General features: G+C 41.6%; 1 protein-coding gene across 2 annotated transcripts; it reads right to left on the reverse strand.

The window, feature by feature from the left end:
• Nucleotides 1-348: 348 nt before the first annotated feature.
• slc14a2 (solute carrier family 14 member 2) lies at nt 349-6,474 on the reverse strand. 2 transcript variants are annotated; one of them, XM_047382225.1, is made up of 9 exons: nt 6,225-6,474; nt 5,342-5,513; nt 4,932-5,121; nt 3,257-3,385; nt 2,342-2,534; nt 2,018-2,165; nt 1,176-1,310; nt 973-1,022; nt 349-894 (listed from the first exon to the last, which is right to left on the reverse strand). In XM_047382225.1, the coding sequence occupies exons 1-9, from the start codon at nt 6,246-6,248 to the stop codon at nt 523-525; spliced, it is 1,413 nt and encodes a 470-aa protein (XP_047238181.1). In that variant the 5' UTR covers nt 6,249-6,474; the 3' UTR covers nt 349-522. The 2 variants fall into 2 exon arrangements, with proteins under 2 accessions (XP_047238181.1, XP_047238180.1); XM_047382224.1 differs by having other exon boundaries at nt 5,342-5,654.
• Between the last annotated feature and the right edge of the window lie 10,760 nt (nt 6,475-17,234).

The raw sequence follows: 17,234 nt of genomic DNA on the forward strand, positions 1-17,234 counted from the left end.
ATTTGTCTCGTAACAATGCACAAACATCATTGAATTTTATTGTAAGCCAATGTGATAGATCAATAAGACATAATCCATAATTAAGGCAAATCAATAAATTAAGTTATCTTTTGCAGCCTCCAACATGTTGTTTCTTCACATTGGTGGGTACGTTCATGACATTACCTACATCTTATATGTGTGCAGACAGGACTTCTATGGCTTTCATACCACAATGGCTTTTCTCTTGCTGGTCATCCACAAAAATCAGATTTGTGGAGTAAATCTAGCTATCCTGTCTATCATTTTATGTTATATTTTATATTATATTTGGCTTTAGTAGTGAACTTTATGAGAAACAGAGACAGATTACATTTATTGTTTATTACAATTAGAATAAAAAATGAGTTCTCAAATTAAAACAAGTGCAAAATGCCATATAATAAAAAATAGTTACTACTATCACTACATATATTTACATTCTTCACATATTTCGGTGCCACTGCACATTTTCACTTCATCTACATTCACAAGAACATAGTTTTAGACATAGTCAAGACGAACAACCTCACTGAAAGTATTTTGTCTGTTTGTTTCTTCTATGTTAACCCTCTGATCCTCTTCAGTTGTCATCTCATTTTCACCTTCTTGTTTCCCCTCTTCCATTTGTTGAAGCTCCAGTTTCAGTTGCTCTGTTTCATTTAGTATCACCTGCTCATTGACAGCCTTCAGCGGATCTTCTCTCTCTTTCTCTGCCTTCTCCTGCTTTTTCATCCTCCAGTAGAAGGCCAGGTTTTTCTCAGGGTAGGTGACTTTGGCCAGCGGCAACTTGAATATCGCCTTGGTCCCCGTTGTTAAGAGGAGGAAGGTGAGGGCAGAGAGGCAGAAAGGCCAAGTACATGCTGGCAGACCAAACTGGAATATGGGAATACAATATGAGATACACATAAATGGCAAACGGAAATCTGGTTGTACAGTTTTCTGTGTGCTTACCCTGGACATGACATTGGCAATTGCTGAGCCGAGGTATGCACAGAACAAAGCTGCAGAGGAGAAAAAGGTTTCAAATCCTGTGATATAACAAGTGTGATTGCATATCACAAATACCAGATTCATGCTTGACTGAGTTTCTTACAGTTATGCGTAACACCCACATCTTTTAGATGGAGGCTTTATCTTGGTGGATCTCTACTCACCACATGTGATGGCGAGCAGGTGCACGCGCCAGGTGAGAGCATAGAACATTCCTCCAATAGCAATGCAGGCTAACACACAGTTGTATCCCCAGAGACCAAAATAAATGTCCTCAAAAGGAGCCGATAGAGCCAGACCTGTAAGAAAAATAATTAATGCACAAACACAAAGACCCGGAAACGATAAGTCAAAGCAACAAGAGCAGCACAGAGTTCTGTTAACATGATATTCGCTTTATATATGCTACTTCATCATTTACACGTTAACAGCTGTTTTGCAGAAATATTCATACCCCTTGAACCTTTTCTTGTATCTTGTTATGTTACAACCACAAACTTCAATGTTTTTATTAGAATTTTTGTGTAATTGACAACACGAAATAGCACATATTTGTGAAGAAAATAGATATATGGTTTAAAAAAATTTTCATTCAGCCAAAACAAGGAAGCCTGGAAGGAAGCCTTTTTCTAGGCTGCTAAAGATGTCAGATTGGGGTGGAGGTTCAGCCTCCAGCAGGACTACAGCCTCAAACATACAGCCAGAGCAACAAAATGATTTAGTTTAAAGCAGATTCACGTGTTAGAATGGCCCTGTCAAAGTCCAGGCCAAAATCCTAGAGATTGTTCTTCGTCCAATCAGAATGAGCTTGAACTATTTTGAAAAGAAGAATGCACTATTGCAGTCAAATGTGGTTCTGCATAATATAGATTCAGCGGGACTGAATAAAACTGGACACCACAATTTCAGATTTTATTTGAAAAAGAAATTAAAAAACCGTTTGTAATTTTCCTTCTACTTCACAACTCACAATTATGCACTACTTATTGTTGTTTGGGTAATTTACCTGACACCATGCCCACTGCAGATCCCAGCACAGCATGGGCACAGGTGATGGGTGAAGAGATGAAGAGGGAGATGATGAAGATCCCTCCTGTCCACGGGTTGTCGCAGCCATACACCTGGCCAATTCCCACTGGTACTGACCTGAACAGCTAAAAAGGAGAAAAAGAAGAAAAAAATATTTTTTTTAAATCATTGCAAATACAAACAATGATAAATTGGATGCAATTTAAAACGCATTCTGCCGCATAAGAACATACAGTAAACACTATCTTGTTGGAAGTGATCCTATACTATGAAACACAGAGAAAAGGGGTATGTTGCTAACCTTTGCCACGTTGATTTCAGACCAGGTGATGTTGGGGAGCTCTGAGCGTGGCTGAATGAGGACTTGGGGGAAGTGATGGTTATAGTGCCCGGTGGCAACCATGTGGAGACACACCAGGATGTTGAATGGCAGAGTGAACACTGGCAGATCCCAGCGGCTGTTAATAGATGCCAGGGCACTGGACACAATCGGGCTGAAATATAAAATCGCAGAACATTTTTAGTTAAAAGGGCTCAGGGTCATAAAGAACATGTGTGTTGTTTCTCACCATTGCAGATATCTTTGCACCTTATTCTGATATTATTAAGACAAGAAAAGCATTGACTTTCTTAATGACTGAAAAAGGGTTGAATATAAAGCATTTTTTCTGAAATGAGCATGTCTACATAAATTAATTACATAGGGTGTCTTTATTTCCAAAACATGTACACAATATTCTTGTTAATGAGGTTCTGATTAGGTGAGGATCTGAACCCAACAGCAATGTGAAAAATGGGTGGAAAGTACAAATGAAACCTGATGCAAAATCCAGGTGGTTCCACCAAATATTGATTTCTGAACTCTTCCTAAGTTAAAACTTTTTTGAAGCACGGAGTTAAAAATGAAGATAAAAAGCATTAAAATGTTTTAATAAAATTGTTCAAAATGGAGTTGATATTTATTTGAAAAAAACACTGCATCTTGCTAATTTGACTGTAATCTTCTGCAGATGAATGCTAAAAATAACTCTATTTATATATTGGAAACTGAAAGACAAGTTAGCAGTAGTTTTTAAAATAAAACAAACATGCAAATAAAACAATCCAGAAATCTTGAAGTGGTCTTCTAATATTTTCTAGTGTTGTATCAGAAAGTTGAAGCCAGGCTTTAACAGTGAGTAAATTTTGCTTTTGCTGTCTTAGTATAACTGCTTACCACATCATTGACATGAAGATATTAGGCAGCAGAAGCCACCAGTACCAGTCTCCTGCGTTGGAGAACACAGCCATCAAGAGACCCACCAGGATGCCGTTGTACCCATAAAGTCCTGCAGCTATTGCACCCCTGAGAGAAAGTGATTGGAACTGATCAGTGCAACTTACTTGCAACTGTTTGTATTTTGCAGGCATACAGGTCCTTCTCAAAATATTAGCATATTGTGATAAAGTTCATTATTTTCCATAATGTCATGATGAAAATTTAACATTCATATATTTTAGATTCATTGCACACTAACTGAAATATTTCAGGTCTTCTATTGTCTTAATACCGATGATTTTGGCATACAGCTCATGAAAACCCAAAATTCCTATCTCACAAAATTAGCATATCATTAAAAGGGTCTCTAAACGAGCTATGAACCTAATCATCTGAATCAACGAGTTAACTCTAAACACCTGCAAAACATTCCTGAGGCCTTTAAAACTCCCAGCCTGGTTCATCACTCAAAACCCCAATCATGGGTAAGACTGCTGACCTGACTGCTGTCCAGAAGGCCACTATCGACACCCTCAAGCAAGAGGGTAAGACACAGAAAGAAATTTCTGAACGAATAGGCTGTTCCCAGAGTGCTGTATCAAGGCACCTCAGTGGAAAGTCTGTGGTAAGGAAAACGTGTGGCAGAAAACGCTGCACAACGAGAAGAGGTGACCGGACCCTGAGGAAGATTGTGGAGAAGGGCCGATTCCAGACCTTGGGGGACCTGCGGAAGCAGTGGACTGAGTCTGGAGTAGAAACATCCAGAGCCACCGTGTACAGGCGTGTGCAGGAAATGGGCTACAGGTGCCGCATTCCCCAGGTCAAGCCACTTTTGAACCAGAAACAGCAGCAGAAGCGCCTGACCTGGGCTACAGAGAAGCAGCACTGGACTGTTGCTCAGTGGTCCAAAGTACTTTTTTCGGATGAAAGCAAATTCTGCATGTCATTCAGAAATCAAGGTGCCAGAGTCTGGAGGAAGACAGGGGAGAAGGAAATGCCAAAATGCCAGAAGTCCAGTGTCAAGTACCCACAGTCAGTGATGGTCTGGGGTGCCGTGTCAGCTGCTGGTGTTGGTCCACTGTGTTTTATCAAGGGCAGGGTCAATGCAGCTAACTATCAGGAGATTTTGGAGCACTTCATGCTTCCATCTGCTGAAAAGCTTTATGGAGATGAAGATTTCATTTTTCAGCACGACCTGGCACCTGCTCACAGTGCCAAAACCACTGGTAAATGGTTTAATGACCATGGTATCACTGTGCTCAATTGGCCTGCCAACTCTCCTGACCTGAACCCCATAGAGAATCTGTGGGATATTGTGAAGAGAACGTTGAGAGACTCAAGACCCAACACTCTGGATGAGCTAAAGGCCGCTATTGAAGCATCCTGGGCCTCCATAAGACCTGTATGCCAAAATCATCCGTATTAAGATAATAAAAGACCTGAAATATTTCAGTTAGTGTGCAATGAATCTAAAATATATGAATGTTAAATTTTCATCATTACATTATGGAAAATAATGAACTTTATCACAATATGCTAATATTTTGAGAAGGACCTGTATTTTATGTCACTTGAATACATTTATATATAATCTCACATTATGATTAATTCCAGGTACATTTTGTGTGCTCACCTGCTTTGTTGCAGAAATAGAGCAGAAATGGTTGCAAAGAGTGTGCCCACAAAACCATTAAGGGCCCACCAATAATTTTGCAGGATGAGGCCTGCAAAAATGATGAGGCCACTCAGGGGATTGTTAACAAACATCACCTGGGCTGCTCCACGCAGAACCCAGTCAAGTAGCTGCAGCAAGAAAAACTGTCCTGGAAAGAGGAGTAAAGAGGGTTTATTACCTTGAGGAGCTGTTGACAAAAATACAGATTAAGGCTTGGCAATGTTCATCAGTGGAAATGGTTTCATCTCAGTTTTCCTTATGACAACAGCTAAGCTTTATTATTATATCTTTGAGAGCAGTGAGTTCTCTGTTTTGAACATCACTGCTCTGTTATTCAAATCAAGGCCCTTATGTTAACTTTGACTTACTCTCCATCCATTTTGCAAACACCTCCATGTCTCCTGAGAAGTAGGACACTCCTTTGAGGAAGCGGGCCCAGGACCTGTGCCAACATGATGCTTCTGCAGTCTTCGCTTGGCCCTCCATTTTGTCTTCCTGGGAGGGGTTGTGCTCAGGATGTGCCATTAGGGGATGGAGCTCCTTGATTTGAAAATTTGCACATAGTGCATCACTCATACAAACTAGACCTTTTTGTTAAAATAAACTTACAGTAAAGACTGGAGCAGCAGAGCTAATTGGAACAGGTGCAGATGTGGAGCTGCTGATATTCTTGTGAATATCCTAAGAAAAAATACGTTTTTTTACTGTTAGTATATTTGTATAAAAGTGCTGAAAGTATATATACATGTACAGCTTGAAACCAATATTGTCAATTTAAATGAAAATGATTGTTTCAAAGCAGAAAGACATCTGTTCAATGTTTTAAAGTTTTTTTTAACCTCTGACATACGAGAGCATTTGTACAAACATGATACTTATCAACTGGTAAGGTTACATTGTGCAGAATGTAAAAGTTTACTTTAGTAACTTTTTCACAGTAAAGATTTCCCTGAAGGCTCAATAGGAAAATATGCTTCTTTATCAACTGGACTTTATCAACATGAAAAGGAAAGGATAAACTTTAAACATTTCTTTAATTAAGTGGATAAAACCTAGCTGTTTTGTCCCTATTTTTTTATCTTTTTAAAAATAGTACTGTGAAATCAATTCATTCAAGCACTGGAACAATGAGCCAAAATATTTTCTCTTATGTCTTTTAAACATGAACTCTCTTAAACAACCCTTTTCGGTTAGATTTTACTGTTTTGCCTGACTCTGTAGACTTCATCAAGCATTTAAAAGTACCCCTACCTTTGTGTTGCGTGATCCAGTCATATGCCCCAGAATCTGCTAAGGACGCATGCACTGCCAGCTTCTGTTGGGCTGAATAGCACAGAGCTACAACGGCTTATATACAGAAAAGACACGAGACAAAAACTCCACCTCTACTTCACACCCACCTCTTTGTTTCTTGTGCTCAGCGATGACAGGATAAGATAACATTTTGCCACTTTTTAATCTCTAAAGACACAAACTTTGCTAATTTCAAGAAACCTTTTTGTTTCTGTCTTCTTTCAATGTGGACAAAGTGAGTATGAATTCAGGCTCCTTAGTCTGCCGTAGTGCTTCCAGTATAATCACAGTGCTGTAAAATGTAATCAGAGTGAAATTATATCTAATATCTTTCAATACACTCGTACTCGTACTCGTACTCATCGTCTTCGGCTTATCCGGGACCGGGTCGCGGGGGCAGCAGACTCAGCAGACTTTAACAAGGGGGATCCAGATCTATAAGGAAATAAAAACTGACATATCTAAACTTAGGAATCCAGGAAGTAACAAAAACTACACAGAAGGAATATAATAAACCTGAATAAATAGAAAACAGAGGAAGTAAACAGAACACTAACTCAAAAACCTGGCACAGGCCGATCATGACAGTTTCATAGTCAAATCAAGGTCCCAGAGTCTGGAAGAAGGGTGGAGAGGCACAGAATATATGTTGCTTTAAGTCCAGTGTGAAGTTTTCTCGTACCTGTACTCATCGTCTTCCGCTTATCCGGGACCGGGTCGCGGGGGCAGCAGACTCAGCAGAGACGCCCAGACGTCCCTCTCCCCTGGCACCTCCTCCAGCTCCTCCGGGTGGAGCCCAAGGCGTTCCCAGGCCAGCCGAGAGACATAGTCCCTCCAGCGTGTCCTGGGCCGTCCCCTGGGCCTCCTCCCGGTGGGACGTGCCTAGAACACCTCCCGAGGAAGGCGTCCAGGAGGCATCCGTTATAGATGCCCGAGCCACCTCAACTGGCTCCTCTCGATGTGGAGGAGCAGCGGCTCTACTCCGGGCCCCTCCCGGATGGCCGAGCTCCTCACCCTATCTCTAAGGGAGTGCCCGGCCACCCTACGGAGGAAGCTCATTTCAGCCGCTTGTATCTGGGATCTCGTTCTTTCAGTCATGACCCAAAGTTCATGGCCATAGGTGAGGGTAGGAACGTAGACCGACCGGTAAATTGAGAGCTTTGCTTTTCGGCTCAGCTCTCTCTTCACCACAACGGACCGGCACAGTGCCCCCATTACAGTGACAGCCGCACCGGTCCGTCTGTCGATCTCCCGGTCCATTCTTCCCTCACTCGTGAACAAGACCCCGAGATACTTAAACTCCTCCACTTGAGGCAGGAACTCCCCTCCAACCTGAAGAGGACAAGCCACTCTTTTCTGGTCGAGTACCATGGCCTTGGACTTAGAGGAGTTGATCTTCATCCCAGCCGCTTCACACTCGGCTGCGAACCGCCACAGCGCATGCTGTAGTTCTTGGCTAGAGGGGGCCAGCAGGAACACGTCATCTGCAAAAAGAAGAGACGAAATCCACTGGTCCCCAAACCAGACCCCCTCCGGCCCTTGGCTGCGTCTAGAAATCCTGTCCATAAAAGTTATGAACAGGACCGGTGACAAAGGGCAGCCCTGCCGGAGTCCAACATGCACCGGGAACAGGTCCAACTTAGTGCCGGCAATGCGGACCAAACTCCTGCTCCGCTCGTACAGGGACCGGATGGCCCCTAATAAAGGGCCCCCGATTCCATACTCGACTGTGTCCCTCGCATCACGAGGGACACAGTCGAATGCCTTCTCCAGGTCCACAAAACACATGTGAACCAGTTGGGCAAACTCCCATGAACCCTCGAGTACCCTGTAGAGGGTATAGAGCTGGTCCAGTGTTCCACGGCCGGAACGAAAACCACACTGCTCCTCCTGAAGCCGAGGTTCAACTATCGGCCGGACTCTCCTCTCCAATACCCTGGCGTAGGCCTTACCAGGGAGGCTGAGGAGTGTGATCCCCCTGTAGTTGGAACACACCCCTTCTTATGAAGGGGGACCACCACCCCAGTCTGCCAGTCCAGAGGCACTGTCCCCGACCGCCACGCAATGTTGAAGAGGCGTGTCAACCATGACAGCCCTACAACATCCAGAGACTTGAGGTACTCAGGGTGGATCTCATCCACCCCCGAAGCCTTGCCACCGCGGAGCTTTTTAACCACCTCGGTGACTACAGCCTGGGTGATGAAAGAGTCCAACCCTGAGTCCCCAGCCTCTGTTTCCACCACGGAATGCATGATGGCAGGATTGAGGAGATCCTCGAAGTACTCCTTCCACCGCCCGATAATGTCCTCAGTTGAGGTCAGCAGTGAGTCAACCGGTAGTCCTTCTCCATGGCCTCACCAAACTCCTCCCAGGCCCGAGTTTTTGCCTCTGCTACATCCCGGGCCGCAGCACGCTTGGCCTCACGGTACCCGTCAGCCGCCTCAGGAGTCCCACAAGCCAACCACAGCTGATAGGACTCCTTCTTCAGCTTGACAGCATCCCTTACTGCCGATGTCCACCACCGGGTTCTGGGATTGCCGCCGCGACAGGCACCGCAGACCTTACGGCCGCAGCTACGGGCAGCAGCATCGACAATAGATGTGGAGAACATGGTCCACTCGGACTCTATGTCTCCAAGATCCCCCGGGATCTGGTCGAAGCTCTCCCGGAGGTGGGAGTTGAATACATCCCTGGCCGAGGGCTCCGCCAGGCGTTCCCAGCAGACCCTCACTGTTTCAATACATTTTTTTATTATTATTTAACCAACAAAAATTAACACGTCCCATGAGACGTATGTTGTTACATCCATCTCTGTGATTTGTCTACAAAATTTTACCAATGAACTTCAAAATATTTTCACAAGACTCACATTATCAAGTTTTTTTTAAACAAATAAAGTAATTACTGACTTATGCCAGGTAATTTATAAAATATTAACACAAGATAGAGAATACAGTTAACTCTGAGTGAGAGTTCTGGTGTGATTAAAAAAGAAATTAAGCAGAAACAGCTCCAGTGAAATACATCATACTTCCCTAGATCTTTCCAGGAATGTTTTTAGAAAGCTGTTCCTCTTGAGCAGCAGATAGACATTTAATTTTTTACTGTTAAAATTAGAATTTAGTTTATCACATTACATAAATTTAAAGATATTTCCAAAACTGTAATTAGATTATTGAATAATCCCCACCATCACTACCATAAAACAAAATAATTATATTTCGGTGGTACACAAAATCCTGAATCAGACGCCCTCCTCTTTATGACCACGGCTTGAGATCCTGTCCATGATCTCCACAAACAGGACTGAAACAAGTGGCAGCGCTGGTGAAGTACAACCACGTTCGGTCAATCTCAACTTTGCACCAAAAATATGAACACAGCTCTTGCTTTGGGTATACAAACATCCGCCCTTAAAAGTAACAGGTTCCTCAACTACTGCACCACCTCTCCAGTGCCCTAGGGTAGGTTTTTCAAGGAAGGCTGAGAAGTGTGACCCGTGATAGTTGGAACACACTTTTCCCTTTTTAAAAGATTGGGACAGCTGCCTTTTTCTTCCACTCCGTCTTGTCCGAATCTTCAGGGTAACAGAGAAAACCACAACATTCCAACACTGTCAACACTGAGTCTTCAGCATCTTGTCCACTCCTTGTCCCCTGCTGCTGGGGAGCTTTTTAACTAAACGCAGGAAAGGTGTATTGTTTCAAATATTTATAATGTATTGCCAAAAGGATTTGTCTGTCTACTTTTACATGTACATCCTATTCTTAATCTATAAAGTCCAGATTATTGATGGACCCACCGTTGCCAGCAATAGCAACTTGAACTATCCTGTAAACATCTTCCACAAGGTGTGTTCATAGTTAGATGAGAAAACCAGAACTGCAGCCTCTGCTCTAATTCATACCAAAGGTGTTCAAGAAGGTTGAGGTCAGGATTATCTGCAGGTCAGTCAATGTTTTACACACCAAACGTTATACATCTGCAGCCATGAAAATGATTGGAAAACTGGAATTCATTGATTCAGTGGCATGACCCAATACCAGAACAAGAGCTTCTTTTTATCCTCTCTGAAATATTCTCATTCCAATGGTTTTGCTGCTGCAGCACAAGGTGCAGCAATCAAGTACATATCTGTTGTTTCAGGAGTCTCTAAAAACAAGAAAGTCCTAGAAGCTTCCTTCTTCAGCATGATGGTATTCCTTCACCACTGATGTCCACCAATAGGTCCTCTGGCTGTCAATGCAGCGGGAAACAATGACCTTTAGGTCACAGCTCCTGAAAGCTGCATCTGCAATGGAGACCCTGAATATGCTCCATTCAGATTCCACAGAAGTGTGAGTTGAAGAGCTCTCTTTAGCAGGGTCCTCCACCAAACATTGCCAGTGTCCCTTTGTTACTCTGTTTTGTTTCCCAGTTTTTTCAGACAACCTCCCCTGCCACTGTATCCAACTCGCCATTAGGTGGTGATGAATTGAAAGCTCTGTCTCTCTCTTCACAGGAGTGTCCAAGTAATTACACCACAAGTCTGATGTTACAATAACAATCCTGATCATCAACCTTTACCCCAAGGTGGCTGGTAGCAAGTATCACCTTGTGCTCGAACATGTTCGTTTGGACTTCCCATGCAAAATTCAATAACAAAACACAGCACATATTCAGATGATAGAGGCTGTTCCTCCAAATGACACCCTGAAGTGCACAACATTGTATTTTTTCTCCTGATTTTTTCTGTGATAAAACATATTCAACCTTACAGGTCCTTCTCAAAATATTAGCATATTGTGTTAAAGTTCATTATTTTCCATAATGTCATGATGAAAATTTAACATTCATATATTTTAGATTCATTGCACACTAACTGAAATATTTCAGGTCTTTTATTGTCTTAATACGGATGATTTTGGCATACAGCTCATGAAAACCCAAAATTCCTATCTCACAAAATTAGCATATCATTAAAAGGGTCTCTAAACGTGCTATGAATCTAATCATCTGAATCAACGAGTTAACTCTAAACACCTGCAAAACATTCCTGAGGCCTTTAAAACTCCCAGCCTGGTTCATCACTCAAAACCCCAATCATGGGTAAGACTGCCGACCTGACTGCTGTCCAGAAGGCCACTATTGACACCCTCAAGCAAGAGGGTAAGACACAGAAAGAAATTTCTGAACGAATAGGCTGTTCCCAGAGTGCTGTATCAAGGCACCTCAGTGGGAAGTCTGTGGGAAGGAAAAAGTGTGGCAGAAAACGCTGCACAACGAGAAGAGGTGACCGGACCCTGAGGAAGATTGTGGAGAAGGGCCGATTCCAGACCTTGGGGGACCTGCGGAAGCAGTGGACTGAGTCTGGAGTAGAAACATCCAGAGCCACCGTGCACAGGCGTGTGCAGGAAATGGGCTACAGGTGCCGCATTCCCCAGGTCAAGCCACTTTTGAACCAGAAACAGCGGCAGAAGCGCCTGACCTGGGCTACAGAGAAGCAGCACTGGACTGTTGCTCAGTGGTCCAAAGTACTTTTTTCAGATGAAAGCAAATTCTGCATGTCATTCGGAAATCAAGGTGCCAGAGTCTGGAGGAAGACTGGGGAGAAGGAAATGCCAAAATGCCAGAAGTCCAGTGTCAAGTACCCACAGTCAGTGATGGTCTGGGGTGCCGTGTCAGCTGCTGGTGTTGGTCCACTGTGTTTTATCAAGGGCAGGGTCAATGCAGCTAGCTATCAGGAGATTTTGGAGCACTTCATGCTTCCATCTGCTGAAAAGCTTTATGGAGATGAAGATTTCATTTTTCAGCACGACCTGGCACCTGCTCACAGTGCCAAAACCACTGGTAAATGGTTTACTGACCATGGTATCGCTGTGCTCAATTGGCCTGCCAACTCTCCTGACCTGAACCCCATAGAGAATCTGTGGGATATTGTGAAGAGAACGTTGAGAGACTCAAGACCCAACACTCTGGATGAGCTAAAGGCCGCTATCGAAGCATCCTGGGCCTCCATAAGACCTCAGCAGTGCCACAGGCTGATTGCCTCCATGCCACGCCGCATTGAAGCAGTCATTTCTGCAAAAGGATTCCCGACCAAGTATTGAGTGCATAACTGTACATGATTATTTGAAGGTTGACGTTTTTTGTATTAAAAACACTTTTCTTTTATTGGTCGGATGAAATATGCTAATTTTGTGAGATAGGAATTTTGGGTTTTCATGAGCTGTATGCCCAAATCATCTGTATTAAGACAATAAAAGACCTGAAATATTTCTGTTAGTGTGCAATGAATCTAAAATATATGAATGTTAAATTTTCATCATGACATTATGGAAAATAATGAACTTTATCACAATATGCTAATAATTTGAGAAGGACCTGTATGTGTTTATAAAATCACCCAGTTCAGCTGTGACTTATGTTTGCCAGCACCAATCATTTGTTTTATTCTCACTCAGAAGGTAAAGCTATCAGTCTTGTAAAGTTAAAATCTGTGCCACCCCACAAACACTGAACAGAGCAACTTTGCACGACTATGATGAAGTGGCTGAAAGTAGCTCCATTGAGTCATGGGAGTATTGTCAAACGATAAAAAGCCCAATCTACATATGTGAAAAGGTATTGCTACATGTATGTATTTTAACAAACTGTATTCTGCTGATGTACTTTTAATGCAAGGAAGAAACAAACATGATGTACAAACACAGTCAATCAGATAGATACTGACATCTGGTGGAGAGACATCTATTTGTTAATCATTATCCATCCAAATTGAAGACATTGGTGGGGGAGGAAGAGCAGCTGGATTCTGTCCTCAAGTGGAAATAACCACCCTATGCTCTGATTAGTGTTTTGCTCTCTGCATTCTCTTCAAGAGCTTCATGAGGTGGTCACCTGAAATGGTTTTTCAAAGAGTCTTGAAAGAACTTCCCAGAGGTTCATTGAGAGACGGCCAAAGTTAACATTCCAGTAATAACAGCAAAGGGTGGCTACTTTAAGGAATGTAAAATATAAAACATATTTAAAGTTCTTGTACAATTTATCGTTTGTGTTTTTATCCTTTCAGTGAGAATCTGCATACAGTGTCAATAGTCGTAAACATTACCAAAACCATTTAGTGAGAAAGTGTGTCTAAAACCTTTGACCGGTTGTGTGTGTGTGTGTGTGTGTGTGTGTGTGTGTATATATATATATATATATATTGTGTATATAAATATGTATTCCTTTTCGAGAGCACGTTTCTATCTTTTCTTGTAAGTACAGCTAGTACAGCTGTTTCACAGGGCTTTCGGGACAGAAACATTTTTAAATTTCAGTTGCGTTTCTGTTCCTTGTCATGTGAACTCATGAGCCAAGATTTAAGTTCTTACAGAAGAAAGTTGTGCCCCGGAGGTGAATGGACCCTCTTCAGCTGATTGTCAATCATGGTTCTGTTTGGGAAAAATGCACAACTGTCATTCTGCTACACACTGAAAAGCAAAATCAGCTGTGACATTACAAGTTTAAGGACCACATCTCAATGTGGCTCTCTGGCAGCAGACAAAGTGTAAAAACACAAGTGAAGTACTTAGAACTGCATGATGGAGTTTTGGGACAGAAGGCAACACAAGAGACAGTACACCATTCATAACCGATAAGACAGTTATGAATGGTGTAAGCAAAGGATATATAAAGTGTCAAACCATGGAACATGACCTTCTGAACTCCAGTTTCCTGTGTTAGCAAGAGTCAGTTTGATTAGTTCCTGCTCAGTGGACTCACAGTCTGCTTAGTTATTCCCTGCACCCTAATTGCACAAGCACAAATGTCATACAGGCATTTTCATATTTCCCATCTGCTGCATTTAAGCTTAACTTCAACTAATAAACACATTTTCCACAAATATCTAAGGAAAACAAATATAGGTAATTATAAAAAATAATTCAACAACTTGCTTGTATTTTGTGGGGGTTTTTTCCAACACTGTCACCATTGCCGACATCATGTTTCTTTACTTATACAGCTCCACCTTTACTTGACCTTACATATTAGATATTATTAATGATGTAAGAGTGACGGTAGCCAAAAATTGTACACCTACAAGAGAATGGAGGAGTTTTGGGACAGAAGCGACAGATGAGCATGCCAATGTTTCAGGGCTTCAGTTCCAAGAATTACAACTGATTCTGCATTTGCCTTCAGGAAGTGGACTTCCCCTGACTGGGATTATCTTGAATCTGTTATAAAATAATGCTTTTTGTTGCTGGGAGAAGTATGAATGTACATATCAGTTATTATTTCAAGAACTAACCTCTAACGTAATTGTTGCTGTCTTGAGGGAGGATTGGTTAAGATGACGTCCCTCCCAGAAAAGCCCTCAGAAATAAGTCAGCCACTACTCTGACTGAGGGCCATTTCTTCTGCCCAGGGGCAGACTGGGGGAAAAAAGTGGGTCGGGATTTCCTGGTAGACTGGCCCACTTTCAACAGCTGGGTTGAAATTTTGATGACAATAAACTATAACACACCCACATGGTTTCTTGACTTTCAACAAAATAACATCCAAACTTAACTTGAAACTGACAAAAAAGAGGGGAAGGAAAACTGGAAAGCTATTGTATTTGCACACTTACATTGTCCACTCTATGAGTAACCTCTGCAGCACTGGACTCTTTTCTGCTACACTAAAAAGCACCTCATTAATATTTTACTTAAGTAAAAATTCCTCTCATGTATTCCATAAAGGAAAAGAGGAGATGTTGAAGGGGTTAGGGTTAAGGGTTAAATGAGCACCTATATAAATGAAAATTGATAAATAATATCAACATATGACATTATGAATATTTGGACGGTATTATGTGTAAACACATTTCCAGTTTTCTTGTCAGCTTCTGTCTTTAGGGTTCTCTGCAGCTGATCCATCTCTGTCATACCAAATCCTCTGCATCCTTCACTACATCTATGAAGCTTCTCTGTGGTCCTCCTCTTCCCCAGAACCTGGCAGTTCTGATCTTCATCCCATCCTTTGTCCATTATATCCACTATCCCTCATATCTAATAGCTTTAAATACCTCACTTCAAACTAAGCGTCTGATCCACTGTTTACAGCTTTAGCCCGTATGAATTATGATCACAAGTAACAAATAAAATTTATATTATTTAGGATGTGATGTTTTCAGGCACATTTTCCAACTGAACCTGAGCTTGATGGTTGACCCTGCTCTGTGCTGTGGGACACAACATCCCTGGTTCCGGTGCCGAAAAACAACTACCTAGCTGCCAATATTTAATATTGTCCATTTGAAAGTTATACGAAAATGCTTGGCTATAAGTGTCTAATTTTCTACTTCCTGAACATGATTCAATTTGACCTCTATTATAGGAAATGTGAAAAAGGCAGAGGCCAGGGAACATGTGGGGGTTCACCATCACTCTTAGAGGTAGAAGAGATGGCCCTCAGCCACAATAGTGGGCGACCTTTTGCTGAGGGCATCTCTAGGGGGGAACCTCATGTGACCCAAACATCACTCAGGACTTAGTTGACAAGTTATTGAAATAATAACTGAAATGCACATTCATCCTTTTCCCATTGTTGACTCTACAACACATGCATCTTAAACAGTGGTGACACTGATTCTTTTGTAGGTGTACAATTTGTGACTGCAGTCATTTTTTCATTATTTATTATCTATAATTAGTAAGGTAAAGTAAAAGTGGAGTTATATAAGCAAGGAAATGTTATATGTAAGGTAATTAAAAAACATCAGTCTCTTCATTAGCTGTGACTTATTATTCTTGGTGTAAGTATAAACTGGCAAGGAATTAATACAGCTAACTTTAACTGATTCTAGAAATGTATAAGTTAGACTTGAACTATTCACATTGATACTTTTTGACAAAACATAATTGTTGAATTATTACAACGTTCTCAATCAAGTTAATTCACAACATAGCCTGTAATACTTTATCATATAATCCAGAAGGTCTGGTAAAAATGTTTTGTGTTTCATTTAATACATTTGTTTCTATATTTCTGGTTTCTTATGTAAAATAAAGAAATAAACAAAAAACAATTATAGTTTCTAGATGAAAACTGACCTTAGAACTATTTACTAGAAAATTAAGTTTGTATCAAAAAGCATGTAGGCCTATTCAGAAGCAGTTCTGCCCTTTAAAGGCACAAATTACCTTGTAGTCAAACGGCTCTTGGTTGGCAGCAACAGTTAGTTTGACAGAAGATTAATAAAAACAAAAACTCCATCATGTTGCTTTAGACTGGAGGAGGGTGTTCCTTTTTTCAGGAAAGCTTTTTCTTTAACTTCCCCTCACAGCCACAAATTTCACTCTACAGTCACCATTTTTGTTCAGTTTGGAGACTCAAGTGTCTGCTTTCACACAATGTCTTTGTAATTGCTGTAGGTCTCCTGGTTTTCTGTCAATTCCTTTCTGAAAATGCATCTTCAGTGAAATTTTTAGCATGAAGCCAGGAGTGGAAAACTTTCTTTCCCTCGTCCAATCTTTTACTGTAAATGAAGTAGAGCTAGTAAAATGTGCGTGACCGGGGACGAGGGACGGCTGGTGCCCAGTAATTTTTGTTTTCATCAAATGATGTGGCATCCGTTTGTTCCTAACAGATTACCCGTTCCATTTCAGTAAGGATTGAATTGAAATATAATGTGTTTTCAAGGTGTTCCTTAAATTTTTTGTGCAGTGTATCATCCTCTCAATATGTTGGTCACTGGTTCACCATCTCTCACCACCAAATCACAACAAGGTACTGAACTACCAACATGAAGATGTCCTGATTGAAGCTTTAAATGTCCTTAATCACTTGATTACGGCCAGTTAAATCGAGCCCCAAAACAGTCCTTCTGAAAACTTTCTTATTTCACATACGCCGGAGCTTTAGCTTCAAGTGGACCATTACCTGCAGACTGAAATTAGCAAGCTTAAAGTCTAACAGATCCTGACACAAAGTGCTGCTTTTGAGGTTCATCGCCTTAGG

The sequence above is a fragment of the Girardinichthys multiradiatus genome, chromosome 12 (assembly GCF_021462225.1).
Source record: "Girardinichthys multiradiatus isolate DD_20200921_A chromosome 12, DD_fGirMul_XY1, whole genome shotgun sequence".
Taxonomy (NCBI): Eukaryota; Metazoa; Chordata; class Actinopteri; order Cyprinodontiformes; family Goodeidae; genus Girardinichthys; species Girardinichthys multiradiatus.

Bases quoted from the DNA above. Each gene is read 5' to 3' on its own strand.
- slc14a2 (XM_047382224.1), bottom strand. From the start codon at position 5,549: ATGAGTGATGCACTATGTGCAAATTTTCAAATCAAGGAGCTCCATCCC. The intron at 3,386-4,931 runs GTGAGCACACAA...ACTTTCTCTCAG, and splicing joins CTATTTCTGCAACAAAGCAG to GGGTGCAATAGCTGCAGGAC. The intron at 2,535-3,256 runs GTAAGCAGTTAT...TTTATATTTCAG, and splicing joins ATCTTCATGTCAATGATGTG to CCCGATTGTGTCCAGTGCCC.